Consider the following 25,359-nt stretch of genomic DNA (forward strand, 5'->3'; position numbering starts at 1 on the left):
ACTACTGGTATAATATCTTGCTATTATAAAACTAATTCTACTATCATCAAACACATATTTACTTCAAGTTTCAAGCAGAGAATGCATATATAACTAACACGAAGGATTCCTCTTCACTAGATTCACCAGCTATAATATTTTGGTCATGTTCCAATATCATAAATCGATCCCAGTGTTATGTAGTAGAGAAAAAATGACTTGTATCCAGTTTACGTAAAGCTACGAGTGGTCGAAACCACACTTAAATCCAGGAATGAACTTACGAAGGTTTTTCCACTTAGGGTAGTTAATTGAATACGGACGTAGCCGCCACGAAGGCGCTAAGACGGAAAACACTCTTAGCTAAGAGGAAAAACCTTCGTAAGTACCTTCCTGAATCCGGCCCCAGGTCGTGTAACTTTTTGCACATCCTAGTCCATGGGTTAAGGTGCACATCTGTGGTTATCCACAACATTGGTTCGATCGTGCTGTCCTGCTCTAAAGATTATATCATTGATTTATCACATTGTGTACAATATCTTTATACATTTAATATTTTTTATGTTCGACATACAATACTGTGGTGTAAATACTTTCTAATGAAAGGATTCTAAATGGGAAATTGTAAACAACGCCACACCTTAGGGATGGCATGTGACAAAGCTTTATTGTACAGATTTTAATGGACAACAAGATCCACAGCATTCACCCTTTATTTGTGCACATGATAGGACATACATTTGTGCATAATTTGATGCAGAAATCCCATGGAAAAAGCACTGTTTGAATTTTTTAGTAATATTAATTTAAAATTATCAGTCTTGGAGGAATTCTGCATTATCTAGATGCCAAATTCATTGTACAGGTCACTGGCTAGATTAAAATCCCTATCTTGGACCAGGTTCCCATGTAGTACAAAATCCACTGAATTTATATTCAATATAGTATTGTATAGTGAATATTCTTTGCTTGAGCCAGTGAGCCCAACCACCTTACTGATACATCTCAGCGTAATACTGTAATGGGAAGGAGAGATACTGTATACAGTATAGTAACGGAAGGAACACGCAGTCAACAAGGTAGTACCGATAAAATCCTGATATACCATATAATTCAACATGACAAATGCACTATTGATAGGAGAAGATAATTATATATTATGGTAAAAGGTTTACTATGAAATACAAAAGTACATATTTAACAATAATACATATGGCCTGCATTAATATATATTTTATACACTAAGTATAGTACTGTATAAACTGTTATACATACTGTACTTACAACCTGTAACTATATTTTAGAAATTCTAAATTCTGATACAGTCAAAATAAGAAATTAAGGAATGATATGTTTCCTTTGTAACCATAAAACAACAACTTTGCATAACTAAGCAAAATGGAAGAGGAGGCAGTCCTAAAAGAGGAATTAACAATTTACTGTAGAATCTGTCTTTATCCCCATGAACGCCCCTCTGATGGAGTAACCACAACTGAAACCTATTCAGGTAGCCCTATCTTAACATGCTCTTCTGATTTGTCCTCTTTCCTTTATGTCTAAGAATTATTAGCCAGCAGTAACTGGTTGGAGTTAATGTAATTTCATGATCAAAAAGATATTATGCAGTTGATGTCACCTCGAAGAAAACTATAAAATCAGTCCTTGTGACTGATAACTTTGCCTGTCATCCGATCAGGTGACAGCCTGGCTCTACTGAATGGACAGTACTGTACTGTACTCCAAAAGTCTCCCTTCCCCCATACTGACTGCCTACCATTCCACTCCCAATTCCCTTTCACTCTTCTATTTCTAACGTGGTGATCAAGTCTTCCTTTTATGTCTAATATGGAGGCTATCTACTGTACTAATGTGGTTGTCACTCGAGGATCAACTCGTATGGTACTGTACTTCATATTCCAGGATATTTCAAGCTTTGACCTTCATGCTATTGCCTTTTACACTGGCATGAATGACATGATAATGTTATGGGACAATACAAATTTGTCCATTTGTTAAAGAAAAAAAAAGACAAGCTGCTTACAAGAAACTTTTGGATGGGAAGTACAGTATAACACAAGAATTATATAGTGCAGGCTACACAAATTAAAAGATTAACAAACCAAGCCATTTTGTAACTCATGCACATCATCAAATGTTGGCACTGTTCCATATTGCACATCATAATACAAACCTGGCACCATTAGCTATTTTATTAAAACTAAAATTGTCACTGTCATTCAGCAGTACAATTTTAATACAAGTATGGTGAGGCAATTATACATTTCCATTCAACCAAAAACAATCGATAATATAGAACTGTTTATATATTGGACCATGGAGGTGTCATTGGCTGTGGGTTTTGAAGGTAGGACATCACAACTGCAGAAATGGACAACCTGAAATGTTAATATAATTAGTAAATTATTTGTGACAAGCAAATAAAAGTATATTTGTTTAATTATGATAATTTACTTTGAAAATCAGAACTATTAGCCAGTAACAATGGGTTGGATTAATGTAATTTAAATTACATTCAATAACAAAAGACAATTATGCAAGTGTTGTCACCCTTAGGAAAATCATGAAGTCAATGCTATAGTGACTGACAAGTAAGCTCAGAAAACTACTGACAGGGCTCTCCCAAAAATAACAAATCAGAACAAGAGAGATTGTTGAAACACAGGGAATACAGAGGACATACTCAGCACACAAACACAATAAAGTACATAAATTATTGGGACCATTTGAAGATCCCAAAATGTACTCTGGAAAGGAGACAAAAGAGGTATCATGTACTGTGTACATGGACTGAACTCCAGGTCCAAAATTTGCACAGTATTATAACATAGTGGAGCGAACAATATGGTAGGAAATGCAGAATAGCGCAAGTGAAGAAAAAATGTGCCACAGAAAGTCATAGAACACTATGAATATCCAGGTCCAAAATTTGCACAATATTATAACAGATGCTATACCGATGATGATACTTTTCAAAACGCTTGTGCTCTCTAGAGTGGAGTACTGCTGCACAATGACAGCCCCTTTCAAAGCTGGAGAAATTGCTGACCTGGAGAGTGTGCAGAGATCCTTTACTGCTAGAATCCACTCAGTAAAACATCTAAACTATTGGGACCGACTAAAGAGCCTAAATCTGTACTCCCTTGAGCGCAGGCGGGAGAGATACATAATAATTTACACGTGGAAAATATTAGAGGGGCTGGTCCCAAACCTGCACACAGAAATAACATCACATGAGACCAGAAGACATGGAAGGATGTGCAGAATACCCCCGTTGAAAAGCGGAGGTGCAACAAGTACTCCGAGAGAGAACTCTATCAACATCAGAGGCCCGAGACTGTTCAACACGCTTCCGCTACACATAAGGGGCATAACTGGCCGACCCCTCACAGTGTTCAAGAGAGAACTGGATAAGCACCTCCAAAGGATACCTGATCAACCAGGCTGTGACTCATACGTCAGGCTGCGAGCAGCCGCGTCCAACAGCCTGGTTGATCAGTTCAGCAACCAAGAGGCCTGGTCGACGACCGGGCCGCGGGGACGCTAAGCCCCGGAAGCACCTCAAGGTAACCTCAAGGTAAGGTAAGGTAGTGGAGCGAACAATATGGTAGGAAATGCAGAATAGCGCAAGTGAAGAATAAAGGTGCCACAGGAACAATCATAGAACACTGTATGAATATCAAAGGACCACGGCTCCTTAATATCCTCACAGCAAATAAAATAAGTACTGTATGGCTGGAACAAAAGTATTTCTTCAAGAAAAAATTAGAGTTTCCTGCAAGAAGTGCTGGACTAACTAGATTGTAAGTGGGAATATGGCCCTGCAGGCCACTCCAAGCAACAGTCTACTGGACCAAGATCTTGCACGTCATGCCTGGCCCAGGCCAGGCTTGGAGAAAAGAAATCCCAGAACCCCCTTATCCAGGTACAAATCCAGATCCAGGTAATGAAATGCCCTTTTCAGGCATGTAGTCAATCGCTCACCTCCCAGTCCTGTTCTCTTCCTTATAGAATATTTGGGGGTTCCATTTGGCTCAACGAGCGGGGATGGCAGGCTAGCTGGGACTTTAGGTGACCTGACCCACCATATGATGGTGGTCAGGCACATCATGGTTCAACCTGTCCTCTTGAAAATAACGTCGCTTTTCGTTCGAATGCATGCTATATCCAAAAATGAACGTAATTTGAAATGAAATTGGCTCACGAAAGTGACATACTGTCACGTTTTCTCTAAGTCCTCTGGCTTACTTGGAAAGGTTAGGAGAGGAAACTTTCATTTAACGTTTTTCATAGCTTTTGAAACTTGAGGACAATTTCCTGCCCTCCTAACCTACGAGAGGACCCTTAACTTACTGTTTTGAAACAAAATCCAAAATTTATTTTAATTTTTTTATTTTTAAATTACGTCCATTTTCGGCCATATGGGCAAACGACCAAATTCAGACGTAATTTGTAAGAGGACAGGTTGCACAGTTAGGGTATTTACCCCGTCGCAATGTTTATTTGCAATGTGACATGCTATGAGGACAGGTTGTACCTTTATGGGTTTAGTAATATACAAATTTCAGAAGAAAACAAGATAAACCTTACATGAAGCTGCTGAGCATTTGTTTCGTATCGTCATTGACTCTCGAGTTGGCAAAGCTGATGCAGGAGCAGTATAGCGCAACCCAAGCACACCACTTCAACTGCAAGTAAGAAATAATGAGTTCACAATAGAGTATCATTTATAACAACAATGTCTAAAATTTCTATAATCATAGTTTTAATAATACAGTATTTGGAGGATTAAAATTCATAAAGTGACTAGAAATCACATTCCTCAATATAAGTATTATAAGATTAAAACCCTAAATAAGAAAATGATCCAAGATAAAGTCTGATATTATTTACTTAAAACATGTACTGTACTATATATGTGAAAATTAAGCATTGAATACTGTATAATTAAACATCTTTTTCTGGTAGGCCCTTGATTTACCCATCTTCCACCAGATGACAGCCCTGAGGTTACCTGAGGTTTCAATCAACTTGCCTAAAAGGTCAACACTTCAAAAACGAAGGGTGAACAGGAGCACTGTCCAGAGCGAACGATGCACTAGAACCCCTACCCCAGCCAGGAACCAGGAGATATGGATCTACACATGGCCCAAAGCTGGATCCGAAGAACTCAACTGAAGCAGACTGAGGCTAAAATACTGCACTGCCAGCTATCAAAGATTGATCTACCTTCCCTTCCCGCCCAACCACTTGGGCTAGACAGTAGAGCGAAGGCCCATTTTTTTGCAAGCCGGTTTTCAATCCCCGACTGTCCAAGTGGTTGGGCACAATTTCGTCCCCATGTCCCATCAAAAATCCTTATATTGATCCCTTCCAAATGCTATATAGTTATAATGATTTAGTGATTTCTCCTAATAATTCCCTTCCCTTCCCTTTCCCTCCAGAAAGTAGAAAGGGTGTAAAAAGAGAGGCAAACCGCAAGGAATACAACTAAGAAGATTCCTGATGATCTAGAACTGCACAATGGAAAGCACGACAGGCCGCATATAGTGTAAATATGCAACGACATCCCACAGCAGCAGCTCAAACAACTAGAGCAATGCTATCAAGGCAATCTTTGAAGACAACACAAATGGTGAAACCAGCTGGGAAGAACCCTGCTCTAAACATAATTACACCTGATCAACCAGGCTGTGACTCATACGTCAGGCTGCGAGCAGCCGCATCCAACAGCCTGGTTGATCAGTCCGGCAACCAGGAGGCCTGGTCGACGACCGGGCCGTGGGGACGCTAAGCCCCGGAAGCACCTCAAGGTAACACTGAGAAGAGCTCCAGAGTTGCACAAAAATGGAGACCCTATGCCAAATGGATCTAAAATTTGTGGTCCAACATGATCTATTACAGTATGTACTTATCATTTTGACAATGGCATATGATAGAGCAATCATTGGCAAACAATTCCATTTAAAAATCATAATTACAGTATATGACAATTATTGGTGGTCCCAACATAACATAATGACCAGGATTTACACAAACTCAACCATTCTTGACATAAATCCCAGTAAATTGAGGGTACCGGTAGTATAGTCGAGTTCGTTCTTGACTCGCAATCTAGAATTCTGGGTTCAAATCCCAGGCAAGATAGAAATGGCGGGTGTGTATCCTATCACCTAATGTACCTGTTCACCTAGCACGAAATAGGTACCCAAAAGTCAGTCAGCTTATTGTGGGGTTGCATACTGGGGAGGGTCAGTAATTAGACCCTAGGGATAGGGGGGAAAGGGGGGGGGGGAACCTGGATACAAACCTAACATGTACTGTATGTATAACCTGGCTGCCAGTCCTCCAACACAATGAATTATTATTATTAATAAATTATTCGCAAAAAATTCTTTTATGATGCGTCTTGATTATGGCATATGATACTGATCACGGATAATTTGGTATTAAAATTATAGATGTACACACACACAACTTTATTGAAACCAAACATTCAAAAGGAGAGAACTTTTTCACCAAGCTTGAGAGAGGAAATGAGGAAGGGATAGTCTCACACCCTCCCTCCCTCTTCCCCCATGCCCAGCATTCAGCCAACTGCTGTTGCTTTGTCACACTTTTGGCTCACTTCACGCTCATGCCATAAATTTTTCAGTAAAGTGAAAATGTATTTTGACTTAATTACAATCTTCGGCACAATAATTACCGAATAATGGACATCCATGTTAGTCACAAGGGTTGAGTTGACGGTTCTCCAACCTCCTATCAATTAAAAAACTAGAAAGATCAGACCTATGTGACAAGTATTGAAGTATTATTAGTGTGACTCCAACTGTACACACAGAAGATGATGCAAGGCACCAACATGGCACACGAGTCAGAATCAGATATAACACACACTAAAATACCCAGCAACAGGCCTGGCCACGTGGACCGAGGCCCAAGCAGTACTGATGTAATGGCAACTCAAAAGGAGAAGCCCTGACTAGGACAACACCCAGAATCTTGAAAAATATTACTGGTGGGAATGGGTAATACAAACTAGCTACAAGGCAGAGAGTTGAGAAACTAAATCAGAATAAATGAACAGCTAAGGGCACACAAGATGGGTGCCTTAAACTGACAAGTGAAGCATGAATATAAACAATACAAAAAGCATGGCTCCCACAGAAAATGTTCCCATGAATGCCAACATCACTTACATACAATATACAGTAGTTCATAAAATATGAGTTGAAAACAAAAAAAACTGAGCAAGCTAGTGCCAGGATGAATAGGGATGATAGTGGTAGACAATAGGGATGATACCGTGGGCTTCAGAACAGACCCTATAATGCCAGAAACCCAAAACTTACTCTCATCATTAGACCACACATGCTGAAGATCATGCCTAGTACATTCATGTAGTCAGTAGTTGGATCTTCACCAGGGGCCCCTGGAGTCCCTTGTGCTGATGGTTTGTACCTGTCAATGGTCAAATTACATTATATTGCAGTTGGTATGTATAAAAATGTAATATTAATGTATTATTATTATTACTGTATCAGTAAGGTGTTATTGATCAAATAAGTAACATTAAAGCATGAGTGAGAAGGCAAATAAAATGAATTCAATAAACACAGGTTTTATAATTCTCTTTGCAAGAAGTGATTAGTTATGGAAAATCAGGAGGGAAGATGAGAGAACATATTTCAAATACAAACAACAATGAAGTTCAATAATTACTGTACACAAACCCTCACAAAAGTAACATTATTTGAAAAAAAAAATACAGCACTGAATGTAATGAAACACCATTTTTTGGGTGAGCCCAGAGGCTCCCTGGAGCCTACAAGGCTCTCCACAGAAAAGATTTTGAAAAGTTTTTTTTACTTGTATCGTACTTAAGTATGATTTCCCATTGGGACAAAGCCAGTTAGGTTTATCAAGGTCCCCTCTAGGCCAACTACTAGTCTTTCCCAAGATGCAACCAACAATAGTTGCCCAACTCCTAGGTACTTATTTACCGCTAGGTGAACACAGGCATCGGGCAAAAGCAAACGTGCCAAACGTCCCTGTCCTGCGGCAGAAATCAATCCCGAACGTTTCAATTGCGAGCTGACTGTGTTGACCATTACACTACAGTATTTTGAGGTTATCTTGAGACGATTTCGGGGCTTAGCGTCCCCGTGGCCCAATCCTCGACCAGGCCTCCTTTTTGTTACACCCCCCCAGGAAGCAGCCAGTAGCAGCTGTCTAACTCTCAGGTACTTATTTACTGCTAGGTAACAGGGGCATCAGGGTGAAAGAAACTGCCCATTTGTTTCCACCTCCACTGGGGATCAAACCCGGAACCTTAGGAATACAAATCCGGAGCGCTGTCCACTCAGCCGTTAGGCCCCCCCTGACACTACAATATTATTCACTATAATGGGTTATTTGTACAAATGAATCGCCATTATCTGTACATTCTTGTAAAGCCACTAACATGCATAGCATTTTAGGCAAATCTTAAAGCTAACGCAAAATTTGCAGTGAATTTTAAATTATTGTACAAGGGAAACAGTTAATCTTAAGAGAACAAATCTACAAGGGGCCGTGACGAGGATTCGAACTTGCGTCCAAGAGCATCCCAGACGCTGCCTTAATCGACTTCCATCCTGAGCTGTTGCTTAGAGCACGGTCGACATAAGCGTAGACAACATTCCCCTTGTACTTGTCTGGGCAGCCAACCCTATGCCCTACCAAGAACCCACCCGAAGCCGGACAGACACCCACCTGGAGCCCGCCAGCTGAGTGAACCGGGGCCCGCCAGTTGAATGAACTGGAACCCATCAGTTGAGTACCTGGAGCCTGCCCCGAGCCCGACCAAGAACCCACCCAGAGCCCTACCGAGAACCCACCCCGATCCCTACAGAGAACCCACCCCAAGCCCTACAGAGAACCCACCCTGAGCCCGACCAAGAACCTACCCCGAGCCCTACAGAGGTACACCAAGCCCGAGAGCCCACCCCGAGCTTGACAACCGAGAGCCAACCCTAAGCCCTACCAAGAACCCACCCCCAAGCCCTACCAAGAACCCAGCCCCAAGACCTACCAAGAACCCAGCCCCAAGACCTACCAAGAACCCACCCCCAAGCATTACCAAGAACCCACCCGAAGCCGGACAGACACCCACCTGGAGCCCGAACAGTCAAACACCCAGAGCCCGCCAGTTTAGTAAACCGGAGCCCGCCAGTTGAGTGAACCGGAGCCCGCCAGTTGAGTGAACTGGAACCCGTCAGTTGAGTACCTGGAGCCCGCCCCGAGCCCTACCGAGAACCCACCCCCCCCAAGCCCTACCGAGAACCCACCCCCCCCCAAGCCCTACCGAGAACCCACCCCCCAAGCCCTACCGAGAACCCACCCCCCCAAGCCCTACCGAGAACCCACCCCCCAAGCCCTACCGAGAACCCACCCCCCAAGCCCTACCGAGAACCCACCCCCCCAAGCCCTACCGAGAACCCACCCCCCCAAGCCCTACCGAGAACCCACCCCCCAAGCCCTACCGAGAACCCACCCCCCAAGCCCTACCGAGAACCCACCCCCCAAGCCCTACCGAGATCCCACCCCCCCAAGCCCTACCGAGAACCCACCCCACAAGCCCTACTGAGAACCCACCCCCCAAGCCCTACCGAGAACCCAGCCCCAAGCCCTACCGAGAACCCAGCCCAAAGCCCTACCAAGAACCCAGCCCCAATACCTACCAAGAACCCACCCCAAGCCCTACCAAGGACCCACCCGAAGCCGGACAGACACCCACTTGGAGCCCGAACAGTCACCCACCCGGAGCCCGACCAGTCAAACACCCGGAGCCCACCAGTTGAGTGAACCGGAGCCCGCCAGTTGAGTGAACTGGAACCCGTCAGTTGAGTACCTGGAGCCCGCCCCGAGCCCTACCGAGAACCCATCCCGATCCCTACAGAGAACCCGCCCCGAGCCCTACCAAGAACCCACCCCGAGCCCTATAGAGAACCCACCCTGAGCCCGACCAAGAACCTACCCCGAGCCCTACAGAGGTTCCCCAAGCCCGAGAGCCTATCCCGATCCCGAAAGAGCCCACCCCGAGGCTGACCGGGAGCCAACCCCAAACCCTACCAAGAACCCACCCCAAGCCCTACCAAGAACCCACCCCCAAGCCCTACCAAGAACCCAGCCCTAATACCTAACAAGAACCCACCCCAAGCCCTACCAATAACCCACCCGAAGCTGGACAGACACCCACCTGGAGCCCGAACAGTCACCCACCCGGAGCCCGACCAGTCAAACACCCGGAGCCCGCCAGTTTAGTAAACCGGAGCCCGCCAGTTGAGTGAACCGGAGCCCGCCAGTTGAGTGAACTGGAACCCGTCAGTTGAGTACCTGGAGCCCGCCCCGAGCCCTACCGAGAACCCACCCTGAGCCCGACCAAGAACCTACCCCGAGCCCTACAGAGGTTCCTTAAGCCCGAGAGCCTATCCCGATCCCGAAAGAGCCCACCCCGACCCCTACCGAGAACCCACCCCCCCCAAGCCTTACCGAGAACCCACCCTCCCAAGCCCTACCGAGAACCCACCCCCCGAAGCCCTACCGAGAACCCACCCCCCGAAGCCCTACCGAGAACCCACCCCCCCAAGCCCTACCGAGAACCCCCCCCAAGCCCTACCGAGAACCCACCCCCCAAGCCCTACCGAGAACCCACCCCCCAAGCCCTACCGAGAACCCACCCCCCCAAGCCCTACCGAGAACCCACCCCCCCCAAACCCTACCGAGAACCCAGCCCCCAAGCCCTACCGAGAACCCACCCCCCCAAGCCCTATCGAGAACCCAGCCCCAAGCCCTTACCAAGAACCCAGCCCCAAGCCCTACCGAGAACCCAGCCCAAAGCCCTACCAAGAACCCACCCCCAAGCCTACCAAAAACCCAGCCCTAATACCTACCAAGAACCCAGCCCTAATACCTACCAAGAACCCACCCCAAGCCCTACCAAGAACCCACCCGAAGCTGGACAGACACCCACCTGGAGCCCGAACAGTCACCCACCCGGAGCCCGACCAGTCAAACACCCGGAGCCCACCAGTTTAGTAAACCGGAGCCCGCCAGTTGAGTGAACCGGAGCCCGCCAGTTGAGTGAACTGGAACCCGTCAGTTGAGTACCTGGAGCCCGCCCCGAGCCCTACCGAGAACCCACCCTGAGCCCGACCAAGAACCTACCCCGAGCCCTACAGAGGTTCCCCAAGCCCGAGAGCCTATCCCGATCCCGAAAGAGCCCACGCCGAGCCTGACCGGGAGCCAACCCCAAACCCTACCAAGAACCCACCCCCAAGCCCTACCGAGAACCCACCCCCTAAGCCCTACCAAAACCCACCCCCAAGCCCTACCAAGAACCCAGCCCTAATACCTACCAAGAACCCACCCCAAGCCCTACCAAGAACCCACCCGAAGCTGGACAGACACCCACCTGGAGCCCAAACAGTCACCCACCCGGAGCCCGACCAGTCAAACACCCGGAGCCCGCCAGTTTAGTAAACCGGAGCCCGCCAGTTGAGTGAACCGGAGCCCGCCAGTTGAGTGAACTGGAACCCGTCAGTTGAGTACCTGGAGCCCGCCCCGAGCCCTACCGAGAACCCACCCTGAGCCCGACCAAGAACCTATCCCGAGCCCTACAGAGGTTCCCCAAGCCCGAGAGCCTATCCCGATCCCGAAAAAGCCCACCCCGAGCCCTACCGAGAACCCACCCCCCAAGCCCTACCAAGAACCCACCCCCCAAGCCTTTCCGAGAACCCACCCCCCAAGCCCTACCGAGAACCCAGCCCCAAGCCCTACCGAGAACCCAGCCCCAAGCCCTACCGAGAACCCAGCCCCAAGCCCTACCGAGAACCCAAGCCCTACCGAGAGCCCAGCCCCAAGCCCTACCGAGAACCCACCCCCAAGCCCTACCGAGAACCCACCCCCAAGCCCTACCGAGAACCCACCCCCAAGCCCTACCGAGAACCCACCCCAAGCTTTACCGAGAACCCACCCCAAGCCCTACCGAGAACCCACCCCAAGCCCTACCGAGAACCCACCCCCAAGCCCTACCGAGAACCCACCCGAAGCCGGACAGACACCCACCTGGAGCCCGAACAGTCACCCACCCGGAGCCCGACCAGTCAAACACCCGGAGCCCGCCAGTTTAGTAAACCGGAGCCCGCCAGTTGAGTGAACCGGAGCCCGCCAGTTGAGTGAACTGGAACCCGTCAGTTGAGTACCTGGAGCCCGCCCCGAGCCCTACCGAGAACCCACCCCCCAAGCCCTACCGAGAACCCACCCCCCCCAAGCCCTACCGAGAACCCCCCCCCCAAGCCCTACCGAGAACCCCCCCCCAAGCCCTACCGAGAACCCCCCCCCCAAGCCATACCGAGAACCCACCCCCCCAAGCCCTACCGAGAACCCACCCCCCAAGCCCTACCGAGAACCCACCCCCCCCAAACCCCACCGAGAACCCACCCCCAAGCCCTACCGAGAACCCAGCCCAAAGCCCTACCGAGAACCCAGCCCAAAGCCCTACCGAGAACCCAGCCCCAATACCTACCGAGAACCCAGCCCCAATACCTACCAAGAACCCACCCCAAGCCCTACCAAGGACCCACCCGAAGCCGGACAGACACCCACCTGGAGCCCGAACAGTCACCCACCCGGAGCCCGACCAGTCAAACACCCGGAGCCCGCCAGTTTAGTAAACCGGAGCCCGCCAGTTGAGTGAACTGGAACCCGTCAGTTGAGTACCTGGAGCCTGCCCCGAGCCCTATCGAGAACCCACCCTGAGCCCGCCCAAGAACCTACCCCGAGCCCTACAGAGGTTCCCCAAGCCCGAGAGCCTATCCCGATCCCGAAAGAGCCCACCCCGAGCCTGACCGGGAGCCAACCCCAAACCCTACCAAGAACCCACCCCCAAGCCCTACCAAGAACCCACCCCCAAGCCCTACCAAGAACCCACCCCCAAGCCCTACCAAGAACCCTGCCCTAATACCTACCAAGAACCCACCCCAAGCCCTACCAAGGACCCACCCGAAGCCGGACAGACACCCACCTGGAGCCCGAACAGTCACCCACCCGGAGCCCGACCAGTCAAACACCCGGAGCCCGCCAGTTTAGAAAACCGGAGCCCGCCAGTTGAGTGAACCGGAGCCCGCCAGTTGAGTGAACTGGCACCCGTCAGTTGAGTACCTGGAGCCTGCCCCGAGCCCTACCGAGAACCCACCCCCCCAAGCCCTACCGAGAACCCACCCCCCCAAGCCCTACCGAGAACCCACCCCCCCAAGCCCTACCGAGAACCCCCCCAAGCCCTACCGAGAACCCACCCCCCCCAAGCCCTACCGAGAACCCACCCCCCCAAGCCCTACCGAGAACCCACCCCCCCAAGCCCTACCGAGAACCCACCCCCCCAAGCCCTACTGAGAACCCACCCCCCCAAACCCTACCGAGAACCCACCCCCCCAAGCCCTACCGAGAACCCACCCCCCCAAACCCTACCGAGAACCCAGACCAAAGCCCTACCGAGTACCCAGCCCAAAGCCCTACCGAGAACCCAGCCCCAATACCTACCAAGAACCCACCCCAAGCCCTACCAAGGACCCACCCGAAGCCGGACAGACACCCACCTGGAGCCCGAACAGTCACCCACCCGGAGCCCGACCAGTCAAACACCCGGAGCCCGCCAGTTTAGTAAACCGGAGCCCGCCAGTTGAGTGAACCGGAGCCCGCCAGTTGAGTGAACTGGAACCCGTCAGTTGAGTACCTGGAGCCCGCCCCGAGCCCTACCGAGAACCCACCCTGAGCCCGACCAAGAACCTACCCCGAGCCCTACAAAGGTTCCCCAAGCCCGAGAGCCTATCCTGATCCCGAAAGAGCCCACCCCGACCCCTACCGAGAACCCACCCCCCAAGCCCTACCGAGAACCCACCCCCCCCAAGCCCTACCTAGAACCCACCCCCCCAAGCCCTACTGAGAACCCACTCCCCCAAGCCCTACCGAGAACCCACCCCCCAAAGCCCTACCGAGAACCCACCCCCCCAAACCCTACCGAGAACCCACCCCCCCCAAGCCCAACCGAGAACCCAGCCCAAAGCCCTACCGAGAACCCAGCCCAAAGCCCTACCGAGAACCCAGCCCCAATACCTACCAAAAACCCACCCCAAGCCCTACCAAGGACCCACCCGAAGCCGGACAGACACCCACCTGGAGCCCGAACAGTCACCCACCCGGAGCCCGACCAGTCAAACACCCGGAGCCCGCCAGTTTAGTAAACCGGAGCCCGCCAGTTGAGTGAACTGGAACCCGTCAGTTGAGTACCTGGAGCCCGCCCCGAGCCCTACCGAGAACCCACCCCCCCAAGCCATACCGAGAACCCACCCCCCCAAGCCCTACCGAGAACCCACCCCCCCAAGCCCTACCGAGAACCCCCCCCCAAGCCCTACCGAGAACCCACCCCCCCAAGCCCTACCGAGAACCCCCCCCAAGCCCTACCGAGAACCCACCCCCCCCAAGCCCTACCGAGAACCCCCCCCCAAGCCCTACCGAGAACCCACCCCCCCAAGCCCTACCGAGAACCCACCCCCCCAAACCCTACCGAGAACCCACCCCCCAAGCCCTACCGAGAACCAAGCCCAAAGCCCTACCGAGAACCCAGCCCAAAGCCCTACCGAGAACCCAGCCCCAATACCTACCAAGAACCCACCCCAAGCCCTACCAAGGACCCACCCGAAGCCGGACAGACACCCATCTGGAGCCCGAACAGTCACCCACCCGGAGCCCGACCAGTCAAACACCCGGAGCCCGCCAGTTTAGTAAACCGGAGCCCGCCAGTTGAGTGAACCGGAGCCCGCCAGTTGAGTGAACTGGAACCCGTCAGTTGAGTACCTGGAGCCCGCCCCGAGCCCTACCGAGAACCCACCCCCCCAAGCCATACCGAGAACCCACCCCCCCAAGCCCTACCGAGAACCCACCCCCCCAAGCCCTACCGAGAACCCCCCCCCAAGCCCTACCGAGAACCCACCCCCCCAAGCCCTACCGAGAACCCCCCCCAAGCCCTACCGAGAACCCCCCCCCCCAAGCCCTACCGAGAACCCCCCCCCCAAGCCCTACCGAGAACCCACCCCCCCAAGCCCTACCGAGAACCCACCCCCCCAAACCCTACCGAGAACCCACCCCCCAAGCCCTACCGAGAACCCAGCCCAAAGCCCTACCGAGAACCCAGCCCAAAGCCCTACCGAGAACCCAGCCCCAATACCTACCAAGAACCCACCCCAAGCCCTACCAAGGACCCACCTGAAGCCGGACAGACACCCATCTGGAGCCCGAACAGTCACCCACCCGGAGCCCGACCAGTCAAACACCCGGAGCCCGCCAGTTTAGTTAACCGGAGCCCGCCAGTTGAGTGAACCGGAGCCCGCCAGTTGAGTGAACTGGAACCCGTCAGTTGAGTACCTGGAGCCTGCCCCGAGCCCTACCGAGAACCCACCCTGAGCCCGACCAAGAACCTACCCCGAGCCCTACAGAGGTTCCCCAAGCCCGAGAGCCTATCCCGATCCCGAAAGAGCCCACCCCGAGCCTGACCAGGAGCCAACCCCAAACCCTACCAAGAACCCACCCCCAAGCCCTACCAAGAACCCACCCCCAAGCCCTACCAAGAACCCACCCCCAAGCCCTACCAAGAACCCACCCCCAAGCCCTACCAAGAACCCTGCCCTAATACCTACCAAGAACCTACCCCAAGCCCTACCAAGAACCCACCCCAAGCCCTACCAAGAACCCACCCGAAGCTGGACAGACACCCACCTGGAGCCCGAACAGTCACCCACCCGGAGCCCGACCAGTCAAACACCCAGAGCCCGCCAGTTTAGTAAACCGGAGCCCGCCAGTTGAGTGAACCGGAGCCCGCCAGTTGAGTGAACTGGAACCCATCAGTTGAGTACCTGGAGCCTGCCCCGAGCCCTACCGAGAACCCACCCTGAGCCCGACCAAGAACCTGCCCCGAGCCCTACAGAGGTTCCCCAAGCCCGAGAGCCTATCCCGATCCCGAAAGAGCCCACCCCGAGCCTGACCAGGAGCCAACCCCAAACCCTACAAAGAACCCAAGCCCTACCAAGAACCCACCCCCAAGCCCTACCAAGAACCCTGCCCTAATACCTACCAAGAACCCACCCCAAGCCCTACCAAGAACCCACCCGAAGCTGGACAGACACCCACCTGGAGCCCGAACAGTCACCCACCCGGAGCCCGACCAGTCAAACACCCGGAGCCCGCCAGTTTAGTAAACCGGAGCCCGCCAGTTGAGTGAACCGGAGCCCGCCAGTTGAGTGAACTGGAACCCGTCAGTTGAGTACCTGGAGCCCGCCCCGAGCCCTACCGAGAACCCACCCTGAGCCTGACCAAGAACCTACCCCGAGCCCTACAGAGGTTCCCCAAGCCCGAGAGCCTATCCCGATCCCGAAAGACCCCACCCCCCGAAGCCCTACCGAGAACCCACCCCCCCAAGCCCTACCGAGAACCCACCCCCCCAAGCCCTACCGAGAACCCACCCCCCCAAGCCCTACCGAGAACCCACCCCCCCAAGCCCTACCGAGAACCCACCCCCCCAAGCCCTACCGAGAACCCACCCCCCCAAGCCCTACCGAGAACCCACCCCCCCAAGCCCTACCGAGAACCCACCCCCCCAAGCCCTACCGAGAACCCACCCCCCCAAGCCCTACCGAGAACCCACCCCCCAAGCCCTACCGAGAACCCACCCCCCCAAGCCCTACCGAGAACCCACCCCCCCAAGCCCTACCGAGAACCCACCCCCCCAAGCCCTACCGAGAACCCACCCCCCCCAAGCCCTACCGAGAACCCACCCCCCAAGCCCTACCGAGAACCCACCCCCCCCAAGCCCTACCGAGAACCCACCCTCCCAAGCCCTACCGAGAACCCACCCCCCCAAGCCCTACCGAGAACCCACCCCCCCAAGCCCTACCGAGAACCCACCCCCCCAAGCCCTACCGAGAACCCACCCCCCAAACCCTACCGAGAACCCACCCCCCAAGCCCTACCGAGAACCCAGCCCAAAGCCCTACCGAGAACCCAGCCCAAAGCCCTACCGAGAACCCAGCCCCAATACCTACCAAAAACCCACCCCAAGCCCTACCAAGGACCCACCCGAAGCCGGACAGACACCCACCTGGAGCCCGAACAGTCACCCACCCGGAGCCCGACCAGTCAAACACCCGGAGCCCGCCAGTTTAGTAAACCGGAGCCCGCCAGTTGAGTGAACCGGAGCCCGCCAGTTGAGTGAACTGGAACCCGTCAGTTGAGTACCTGGAGCCTGCCCCGAGCCCTACCGAGAACCCACCCTGAGCCCGACCAAGAACCTACCCCGAGCCCTACAGAGGTTCCCCAAGCCCGAGAGCCTATCCCGATCCCGAAAGAGCCCACCCCGAGCCTGACCGGGAGCCAACCCCAAACCCTACCAAGAACCCACCCCCAAGCCCTACCAAGAACCCACCCCCAAGCCCTACCAAGAACCCTGCCCTAATACCTACCAAGAACCCACCCCAAGCCCTACCAAGAACCCACCCGAAGCCGGACAGACACCCACCTGGAGCCCGAACAGTCACCCACCCGGAGCCCGACCAGTCAAACACCCGGAGCCCGCCAGTTTAATAAACCGGAGCCCGCCAGTTGAGTGAACCGGAGCCCGCCAGTTGAGTGAACTGGAACCCGTCAGTTGAGTACCTGGAGCCCGCCCCGAGCCCTACCGAGAACCCACCCCGAGCCCTACCAAGAACCCACCCCGAGCCCTACCAAGAACCCACCCCGAGCCCTACCAAGAACCCACCCCGAGCCCTACAGAGAACCCAACCCCCCCGAGCCCTACCAAGAACCCACACCCCCCCGAGCCCTATTAAGAACCCACACCCCCCCGAGCCCTACCAAGAACCCACACCCCCCCGAGCCTTACCAAGAACCCACACCCCCCGAGCTCTACCAAGAACCCACACCCCCCCCGAGCCCTACCAAGAACCCACACCCCCCCGAGCCCTACCAAGAACCCACACCCCCCCGAGCCCTACCAAGAACCCACACCCCCCCCCGAGCCCTACCAAGAACCCACACCCCCCCTCCCGAGCCCTACCAAGAACCCACACCCCCCCCCGAGCCCTACCAAGAACCCACACCCCCCCGAGCCCTACCAAGAACCCACACCCCCCCCGAGCCCTACCAAGAACCCACACCCCCCCCAAGCCCTACCAAGAACCCACACCCCCCCCAAGCCCTACCAAGTATCCACACCCCCCAAGCCCTACCAAATACCCACACCCCTCCAAGCCCTACCAAGAACCCACACCCCCCCGAGCCCTACCAAGAACCCACACCCCCCTGAGCCCTACCAAGAACCCACACCCCCCGAGCCCTACCAAGAACCCACACCCCCCCGAGCCCTACCAAGAACCCACACCCCCCCGAGCCCTACCAAGAACCCACACCCCCCCGAGCCCTACCAAGAACCCACACCCCCCCCCCCCGAGCCCTACCAAGAACCCACACCCCCCCCGAGCCCTACCAAGAACCCACACCCCCCCCGAGCCCTACCAAGAACCCACACCCCCCCAAGCCCTACCAAGAACCCACACCCCCCCCAAGCCCTACCAAGAACCCACACCCCCCCAAGCCCTACCAAGAACCCACACCCCCCCAAGCCCTACCAAGTATCCACACCCCCCAAGCCCTACCAAATACCCACACCCCCCCAAGCCCTACCAAGAACCCACACCCCCCCAAGCCCTACCAAGAACCCACACCCCCCCAAGCCCTACCAAGAACCCACACCCCCCCCAAGTCCTACCAAGAACCCACACCCCCCCAAGCCCTACCAAGTACCCACACCCCCCCAAGCCCTACCAAGTACCCACACCCCCCCAAGCCCTACCAAGTACCCACACCCCCCCAAGCCCTACAAAGAACCCACACCCCCCAAGCCCTACCAAGAACCCACCCGAAGCCGGCGACAGACACCCACCTGGAGCCCGAACAGTCACCCACCCGGAGCCCGACCAGTCAAACACCCGGAGCCCGCCAGTTTAATAAACCGGAGCCCCGACCGACAACCCACCCCGGAGCCCCGACAGAGAACCCACTTGGGGCCCGACAGAGAACCCACTTGCGGCCCGACAGAGAACCCACTTGCGGCCCGACAGAGAACCCACTTGGGGCCCGACAGAGAACCCACTTGGGGCCCGACAGAGAACCCACTTGGGGCCCGACAGAGAACCCACTTGGGGCCCGACAGAGAACCCACTTGGGGCCTGACAGAGAACCCACTTGGGGCCCGACAGAGAACCCACTTGGGGCCCGACAGAGAACCCACTTGGGGCCCGACAGAGAACCCACTTGGGGCCCGACAGAGAACCCACTTGGGGCCCGACAGAGAACCCACTTGGGGCCCGACAGAGAACCCACTTGGGGCCCGACAGAGAACCCACATGGAGCCCGAGAGAGAACCCACTTGGAGCCCGACAGAGAACCCACTTGGAGGCCGACAGAGAACCCACCCCGCGCCCAACCTTTCATGGAGAAAATTGAACACCAGGCGACAAAAATAATTGCAGAATGAGGTCTAGTTTCATACCATGAACGGTTGAGGGTCACAGGGCTAACACTGCAAACTAGGCATGCCAGGATGGATCTCACCGAAACTATTAAAATATCGACTTGAATCGACTTGAGAATGGTCCAGGACAGACCGAAACTCGTCGTCCCTTCAACTTCTAGTGTGTGGTCTGGTCAACATACTTCAGCCACGTTATTGTGACTCATCGCCTGCCTATTAAAATATTGAACAGTTTCGAAGATATGGATCCAGAGAACAACTTCAAAAGGTCAGATGGAACACAAACAAGGAACAACGGTTTCAAGTCCATCAAGCCGCAGTGTAGGACTGAAAACATAAGCTATATTTTCACCCACAGGGTTATAAACCCATGGAACCGCCTATCTGCTAAAGCAGTAAATAACATAACACTTGAATTGTAAAATCCAATTTGAAAAAAAATCGGAACAAATGGGGGACCTGATCTGCTACCAGAAATTTTAGCCAAATATCCCCAGTCTGCTAACTGTAGGTAGTAACCGAGTGATTGTAACCTATCCACCGCTGCCCACTGGATGGGGGGCGGTGTGCAGGACAAACATAAATTGTGACACTAGCTCTCCACATATGTCAGGTGCTTAATTTAGAACCTGTACTTGAGGTCGATCTCGAACCCATTGTTGATGTGACGACTTATATTGAATTTTGTAACTTGCTCATCAAGATTGTAACTTGCTTAGCTAAATGAATTGTGGGGTTCAGTCCCTGAGCCCATTATGTGCCTCTGTAACCCTTTTCCACTACCGCCCAGCAGAGGTACAACAGGTACTCAGAGAGAACTATCAACATCAGAGGCCCGAGACTGTTCAACACGCTTCCACTACACATAAGGGGCATAACTGGCCGACCCCTCACAGTGTTCAAGAGAGAACTGGATAAGCACCTCCAAAGGATACCTGATCAACCAGGCTGTGACGCATACGTCAGGCTGCGAGCAGCCGCGTCCAACAGCCTGGTTGATCAGTCCAGCAAAAAAAAAAAAAAAAAAAAAATTGATAGGCATTGTTCGAAGCAAATTCCATACGCGAAACCCCATTATATTATATAATTCTATATACTGTGTATATATAAGATATAAATATGTCAAAAAGAATTATCACTCTTACCTGGAGCAATGTTGCTGTCGGAAATGAGCGGTACATGTTGTCGCGTTGACGGCAGCGATGATACTGAACAGCTGGGCCTTCAACAACCAACCGCCGTTTGAACGCCATTTTGAAATTCCAGGCGTACTACCCGAAAAGTGCGTAAACTAGTATTTGCGTGCATTATAGGCCATTCCAAGAAACCTTATTGCTATGAATATCTTGTTATCTAAAAAACGAATTATTTATGTTAATATTTTTAGCACATATGTTAAATTAGGCCATTTTTCATTTAGAGGGGGTATATATATATAGCTATTTACATTTTAAGTTTGAAAAATTACCGTACAAAATTGAATGCAAAGATAAGATAAGATTTATTTATACAACCCTGTTTGGAAATTAACTCCTTTTACAATGAAATAAGACGCAAATAAGAACCTCAATTGTGTAGTGAATTTAATAATAATAATAATAATAATAATTTTTATTTAGGTAAGGTACATACATAAAGAGATTTTACAAAGTTTGTTGGCTTTATAGATAGAGCTAGTACATACAATGCAATTTATGCATTTTGTTTTGATTAAAAGCTTAGGTAGTACAATGTACTACTTCTACTACTAATACCATATTATATATGAGGGGCTACTAAATAAAATTAAAGCACAAGCATGTTCACCTAATATCATTAGCTGACAGGTGAAATAATATGAAAGTCGGAAACTATTTGATTCTCTCTTAGAATTTCTACTAATCCTTTCTTTCGTCGAGACCAATATATGTCAGTGACCCCTCAGATAAATTTCATTTGCAGAAATCAAATTATTCAGACCGTTTCAAAGAAAACGAGTTAGATATACTTTTATATTTTACCTGAATTTACCCGAGTCTGCAGTTTAATGCTGATAAATGTAAAGTTCTGAGGCTAGGTAATGATGATAGAGTTACAAGATACGACGAGCTTGAACATAAGAACATAAGAACAAGGGCAACTGCAGAAGGCCTATTGGCCCATACGAAGGCCATTTATATTTAATGGCCTGTCAAAGGTCCCCCCATTTATTTTGATGATTTTTTTCACGCTAGATCTTAAAATTCAACAGTGTTTTGACATTTACGGCTTCAGCGGGTAGGTAGTTCCATGGGTTTATAACCCTGTGGGTTAAAAAGCAGCTCCTGTTTTCAGACCTACATTGAGGTTTGTTAAGCTTGAAACCGTTGTTCCTTGTTTGTGTTGCATCTGACATCTTGAAGAAGTTGTCTGGTTCAACATCCTCCAAATTATTCAGTGTTTTAAACGTTTCGGTGAAATCCGCTCTGTCATGCGTGGTTTGCAGTGTGGTTATACCATCTTGTATATAAATAAATAAGTAAATAAGGTTAGCTCTGTGGCCCTTAACCATTCTTGGTATGAGAGTTGACTTAGTTCTGGGATATTTATATCGGCCGGTGTTGAACTTTCTTCGGTGAAACTATATCTTAAAATAAAAAATAAAAAAATAAAATAAAATAAAATGTTTATTTAGGTAAGGTACATACATACAATAAATTTTTACAAAGAATGGTTGACTTATAGGTAGAGCTAGTACATGCAATGCCTAAAGCCACTATTACGCAAAGCGTTTCGGGCAGGTCCCTGGAATACGATCCCCTGCAGCGAAGAATCGTTTTTTCATCCAAGTACACATTTTACTAAAATATGGCTCAGGTATCGGATTTGGGATGTTTGGGATATTTTACACTTTTTCACGCATCCGAGCAGACCGTCGTTGTCACCAATATTATTAATCACACCGCACGCGTGCTGCTCTCGGAAGTCACGAGAAAAAATATTTGTATAAAATCCATTTATTATCCGATCAACTTGGGAATAGTTTACAAATGTTTGCCATGAAATTTACGTTTTCTCTAATAGCCGAACAACTTAATAAAGAGAACGGCATGGCTGTGAATCATCATGGTAAAACAAGTGTATTATTGACACGAGTATAATCGACGTAGTTTTTATATATGTTGCCGGTCGAACGCATCCTTATGTGACCTTTAATACTTATGTTCTTATAGAACATTCTATTGCGAGCACATTGGTACAAAAATGAAATACATACATCAACAAATAAAGTCAGGACAGTGAATTGAATATACACTTTTCAAAGCGAGTTTCGCCGATATGCCGCCGTGGGTAACACTTCGGCCACTTCCCACACTGTTTTGGGTGGGATACGACATTGAATCTATATTTATATGCATATGTCCGTGTAGAGAATTTTATTGCGATTCCAATGATACCACGTTTAGCGATGTAGGACAACTGTAGGCTTCGCAACCATTAAGAGAGTGGAAACATTTTGTTGCTGTTTGGCGCTTTGGGCGAGTGATCTGAATAGTTTTTTATTTGGTGTTGATAGTCCTTATGCTTTGGCGGCATTTTATAGGTATGTTCTTATAGACAATTTTATTGCGAACACAGTGATACCAAATTTAAATACGTGTGCCTTCAATTATTGTCAGGACAGTCAAAAGAGTGTACACTTTTTCGGTCTTACCGCGTAGGCGCGCGAACCGCCAGAAGCACATAGGGTATGATTTTTTTTAACGCCGATAGCGCGAAATTGTTTTAAAAACTGCAGGGGGGTTTGGGCAAAATGTGACCCACCGCCGCTTTCAGTAATTGGCATATTTTCGGTATAAAAATCCGGAATTTCAAACTGCGAATACGTGCAGAGAGCCAGAATTTGGCTCCAAAATATGGCTCAGGTATCGGATTTGGGATGTTTTGAATATTTTAAAAATTGGAGGGGGGTTTGGGCAAAATGTGACCCACCGTTGCTTTCAGTAATTGGCATATTTTCGGTATAAAAATCCGGAATTTCAAACTGCGAATACGTGCAGAGAGCCAGAATTTGGCTCTAAAATATGGCTCAGGTACGGATTTGGGATGTTTGGGATATTTTAAAAACTGCAGGGGGGTTTGGGCAAAATGTGACCCACCGTTGCTTTCAGTAATTGGCATATTTTCGGTATAAAAAGCCGGAATTTCAAACTGCGAATACGTGCAGAGAGCCAGAATTTGGCTCTAAAATATGGCTCAGGTATCGGATTTGGGATGTTTGGGATATTTTGAAAACTGGAGGGGGGTTTGGGCAAAATGTGACCCACCGCCGCTTTCAGTAATTGGCCTATTTTCGGTATAAAAAGTCGGAATTTCAAACTGCAAATACGTGCAGAGAGCCAGAATTTGGCGATTTTTGCAGCTGGCGGGCAAAAATAGCGCGATTTTCGCCGCTACCGGCCAAAAACCGCGCGATTTTCGCCGTTAGCGGCCAAAAACCATGCGATTTTCGCAGCTGGCGGGCAAACATCGCGATTTTTGCCGCTACCGGCCAAAAATAGCGCGATTTTCGCCGCTAGCGGCCAAAAACCGTGCGATTTTGGCCGCTAGCGGCCAAAAATCGGGCGATTTTTGCAGTTAACGGCCGAAAACCGCGCTATTTTCGACGCTAGCGGCCAGAAACCATGCGATTTTTGCAGCTTGCGGGCAAAAATCGCGCTACCTGCCAAAAATCGACCGATTTTCACCGCTAGCGGCCAAAAAAGGGGCAATTTTCGCTGCTAGCTGCCCAAAATAGGGCGATTTTCGCCGCAAGCGGCCAGAAACCATGCGACTTTTGCAGCTGGCGGGCAAAAATCGCGCGAATTTCGCCGCTACCTGCCAAAAATCGACCAATTTTCGCCGCTAGCGGCCAAAAATGAAGCTATTTTCGCCGCTAGCGGCCAAAAACGGGGCGATTTTCACCGCTAGCGGCCAGAAACTATATGCGATTTTTGCAGCTGGCGGTTAAAAATAGCGCGATTATCGCCGCTACCGGCCAAAAACCGCGCGATTTTTGCCGCTAGCGGCCAAAAACCATGCGATTTTCGCAGCTGGCGTGCAAAAATCGCGATTTTCGCCGCTACCGGCCAAAAATAGCGCGATTTTCGCCGCTAGCGGCCAAAAACCGTGCGATTTTCGCCGCTAGCAGCCAAAAATCGGGCGATTTTTGCCACTAACGGCCGAAAACCGCGCTATCTTCGACGCTAGCGGCCAGAAACCATGCGATTTTTGCTGCTGGCGGGCAAAAATCGCGCGAATTTCGCCGCTAGCTGCCAAAAATCGACCGATTTTCGCCGCTAGCGGCCAAAATAGGGGCTATTTTCGCCGCTAGCGGCCAAAATTGGGGCGATTTTCGCCGCTAGCGTCAAAAATCGTGCAAATTTCGCCGCTAGCGGCCAAAAATCGTGCGAATTTCGCCGATAGCGGCCAAAAATCGCGCGATTTTCGCCGCTAGCTGCCAGAAACTGTGCGATTTTTGCAGCTGGCGGGCAAAAATAGCGCGATTTTCGCCGCTACCGGCCAAAAACCGTGCGAGTTTTGCCGCTAGCGGCCAAAAATCGGACGATTTTTGCCGCTAACGGCCGAAAACCGCGCTATTTTCGACGCTAGCGGCCAGAAACCATGCGATTTTTGCAGCAGGAGGGCAAAAATCGCGCGAATTTCGCCGCTACCTGCCAAAAATCGACCGATTTTCGCCGCTAGCGGCCAAAAAAGGGTCTATTTTCGCCGCTAGCGGC

The 25,359-nt window shown here is 51.0% G+C and overlaps 2 protein-coding genes across 9 annotated transcripts in view; one reads left to right on the forward strand and one right to left on the reverse strand.

Annotated features, from left to right (window-relative positions):
* Nucleotides 1-7,616, forward strand: part of LOC123766903 (zinc finger protein 557) — a 143,843-nt gene extending 136,227 nt beyond the window's left edge. For 7 of the 8 annotated variants that reach the window (XR_011223327.1, XR_011223329.1, XR_011223325.1 and 4 more), the window contains 2 exons: nt 4,566-4,691; nt 4,993-7,616. The gene's annotated coding sequence lies outside the window, so the exon portion shown is untranslated. The remainder of the gene's footprint in view (nt 1-4,565; nt 4,692-4,992) is intronic. The other variant, XM_069307464.1, reaches the window with a different exon arrangement.
* Nucleotides 617-22,502, reverse strand: LOC123766941 (PAT complex subunit Asterix-like). Its single transcript, XM_069307272.1, has 5 exons — nt 22,489-22,502; nt 20,767-20,892; nt 7,353-7,461; nt 4,588-4,685; nt 617-2,375 (listed from the first exon to the last, which is right to left on the reverse strand). The coding sequence occupies exons 1-5, from the start codon at nt 22,500-22,502 to the stop codon at nt 2,300-2,302; spliced, it is 423 nt and encodes a 140-aa protein (XP_069163373.1). The 3' UTR covers nt 617-2,299.
* Between the last annotated feature and the right edge of the window lie 2,857 nt (nt 22,503-25,359).

The sequence above is a fragment of the Procambarus clarkii genome, chromosome 60 (assembly GCF_040958095.1).
Source record: "Procambarus clarkii isolate CNS0578487 chromosome 60, FALCON_Pclarkii_2.0, whole genome shotgun sequence".
NCBI lineage: Eukaryota > Metazoa > Arthropoda > Malacostraca > Decapoda > Cambaridae > Procambarus > Procambarus clarkii.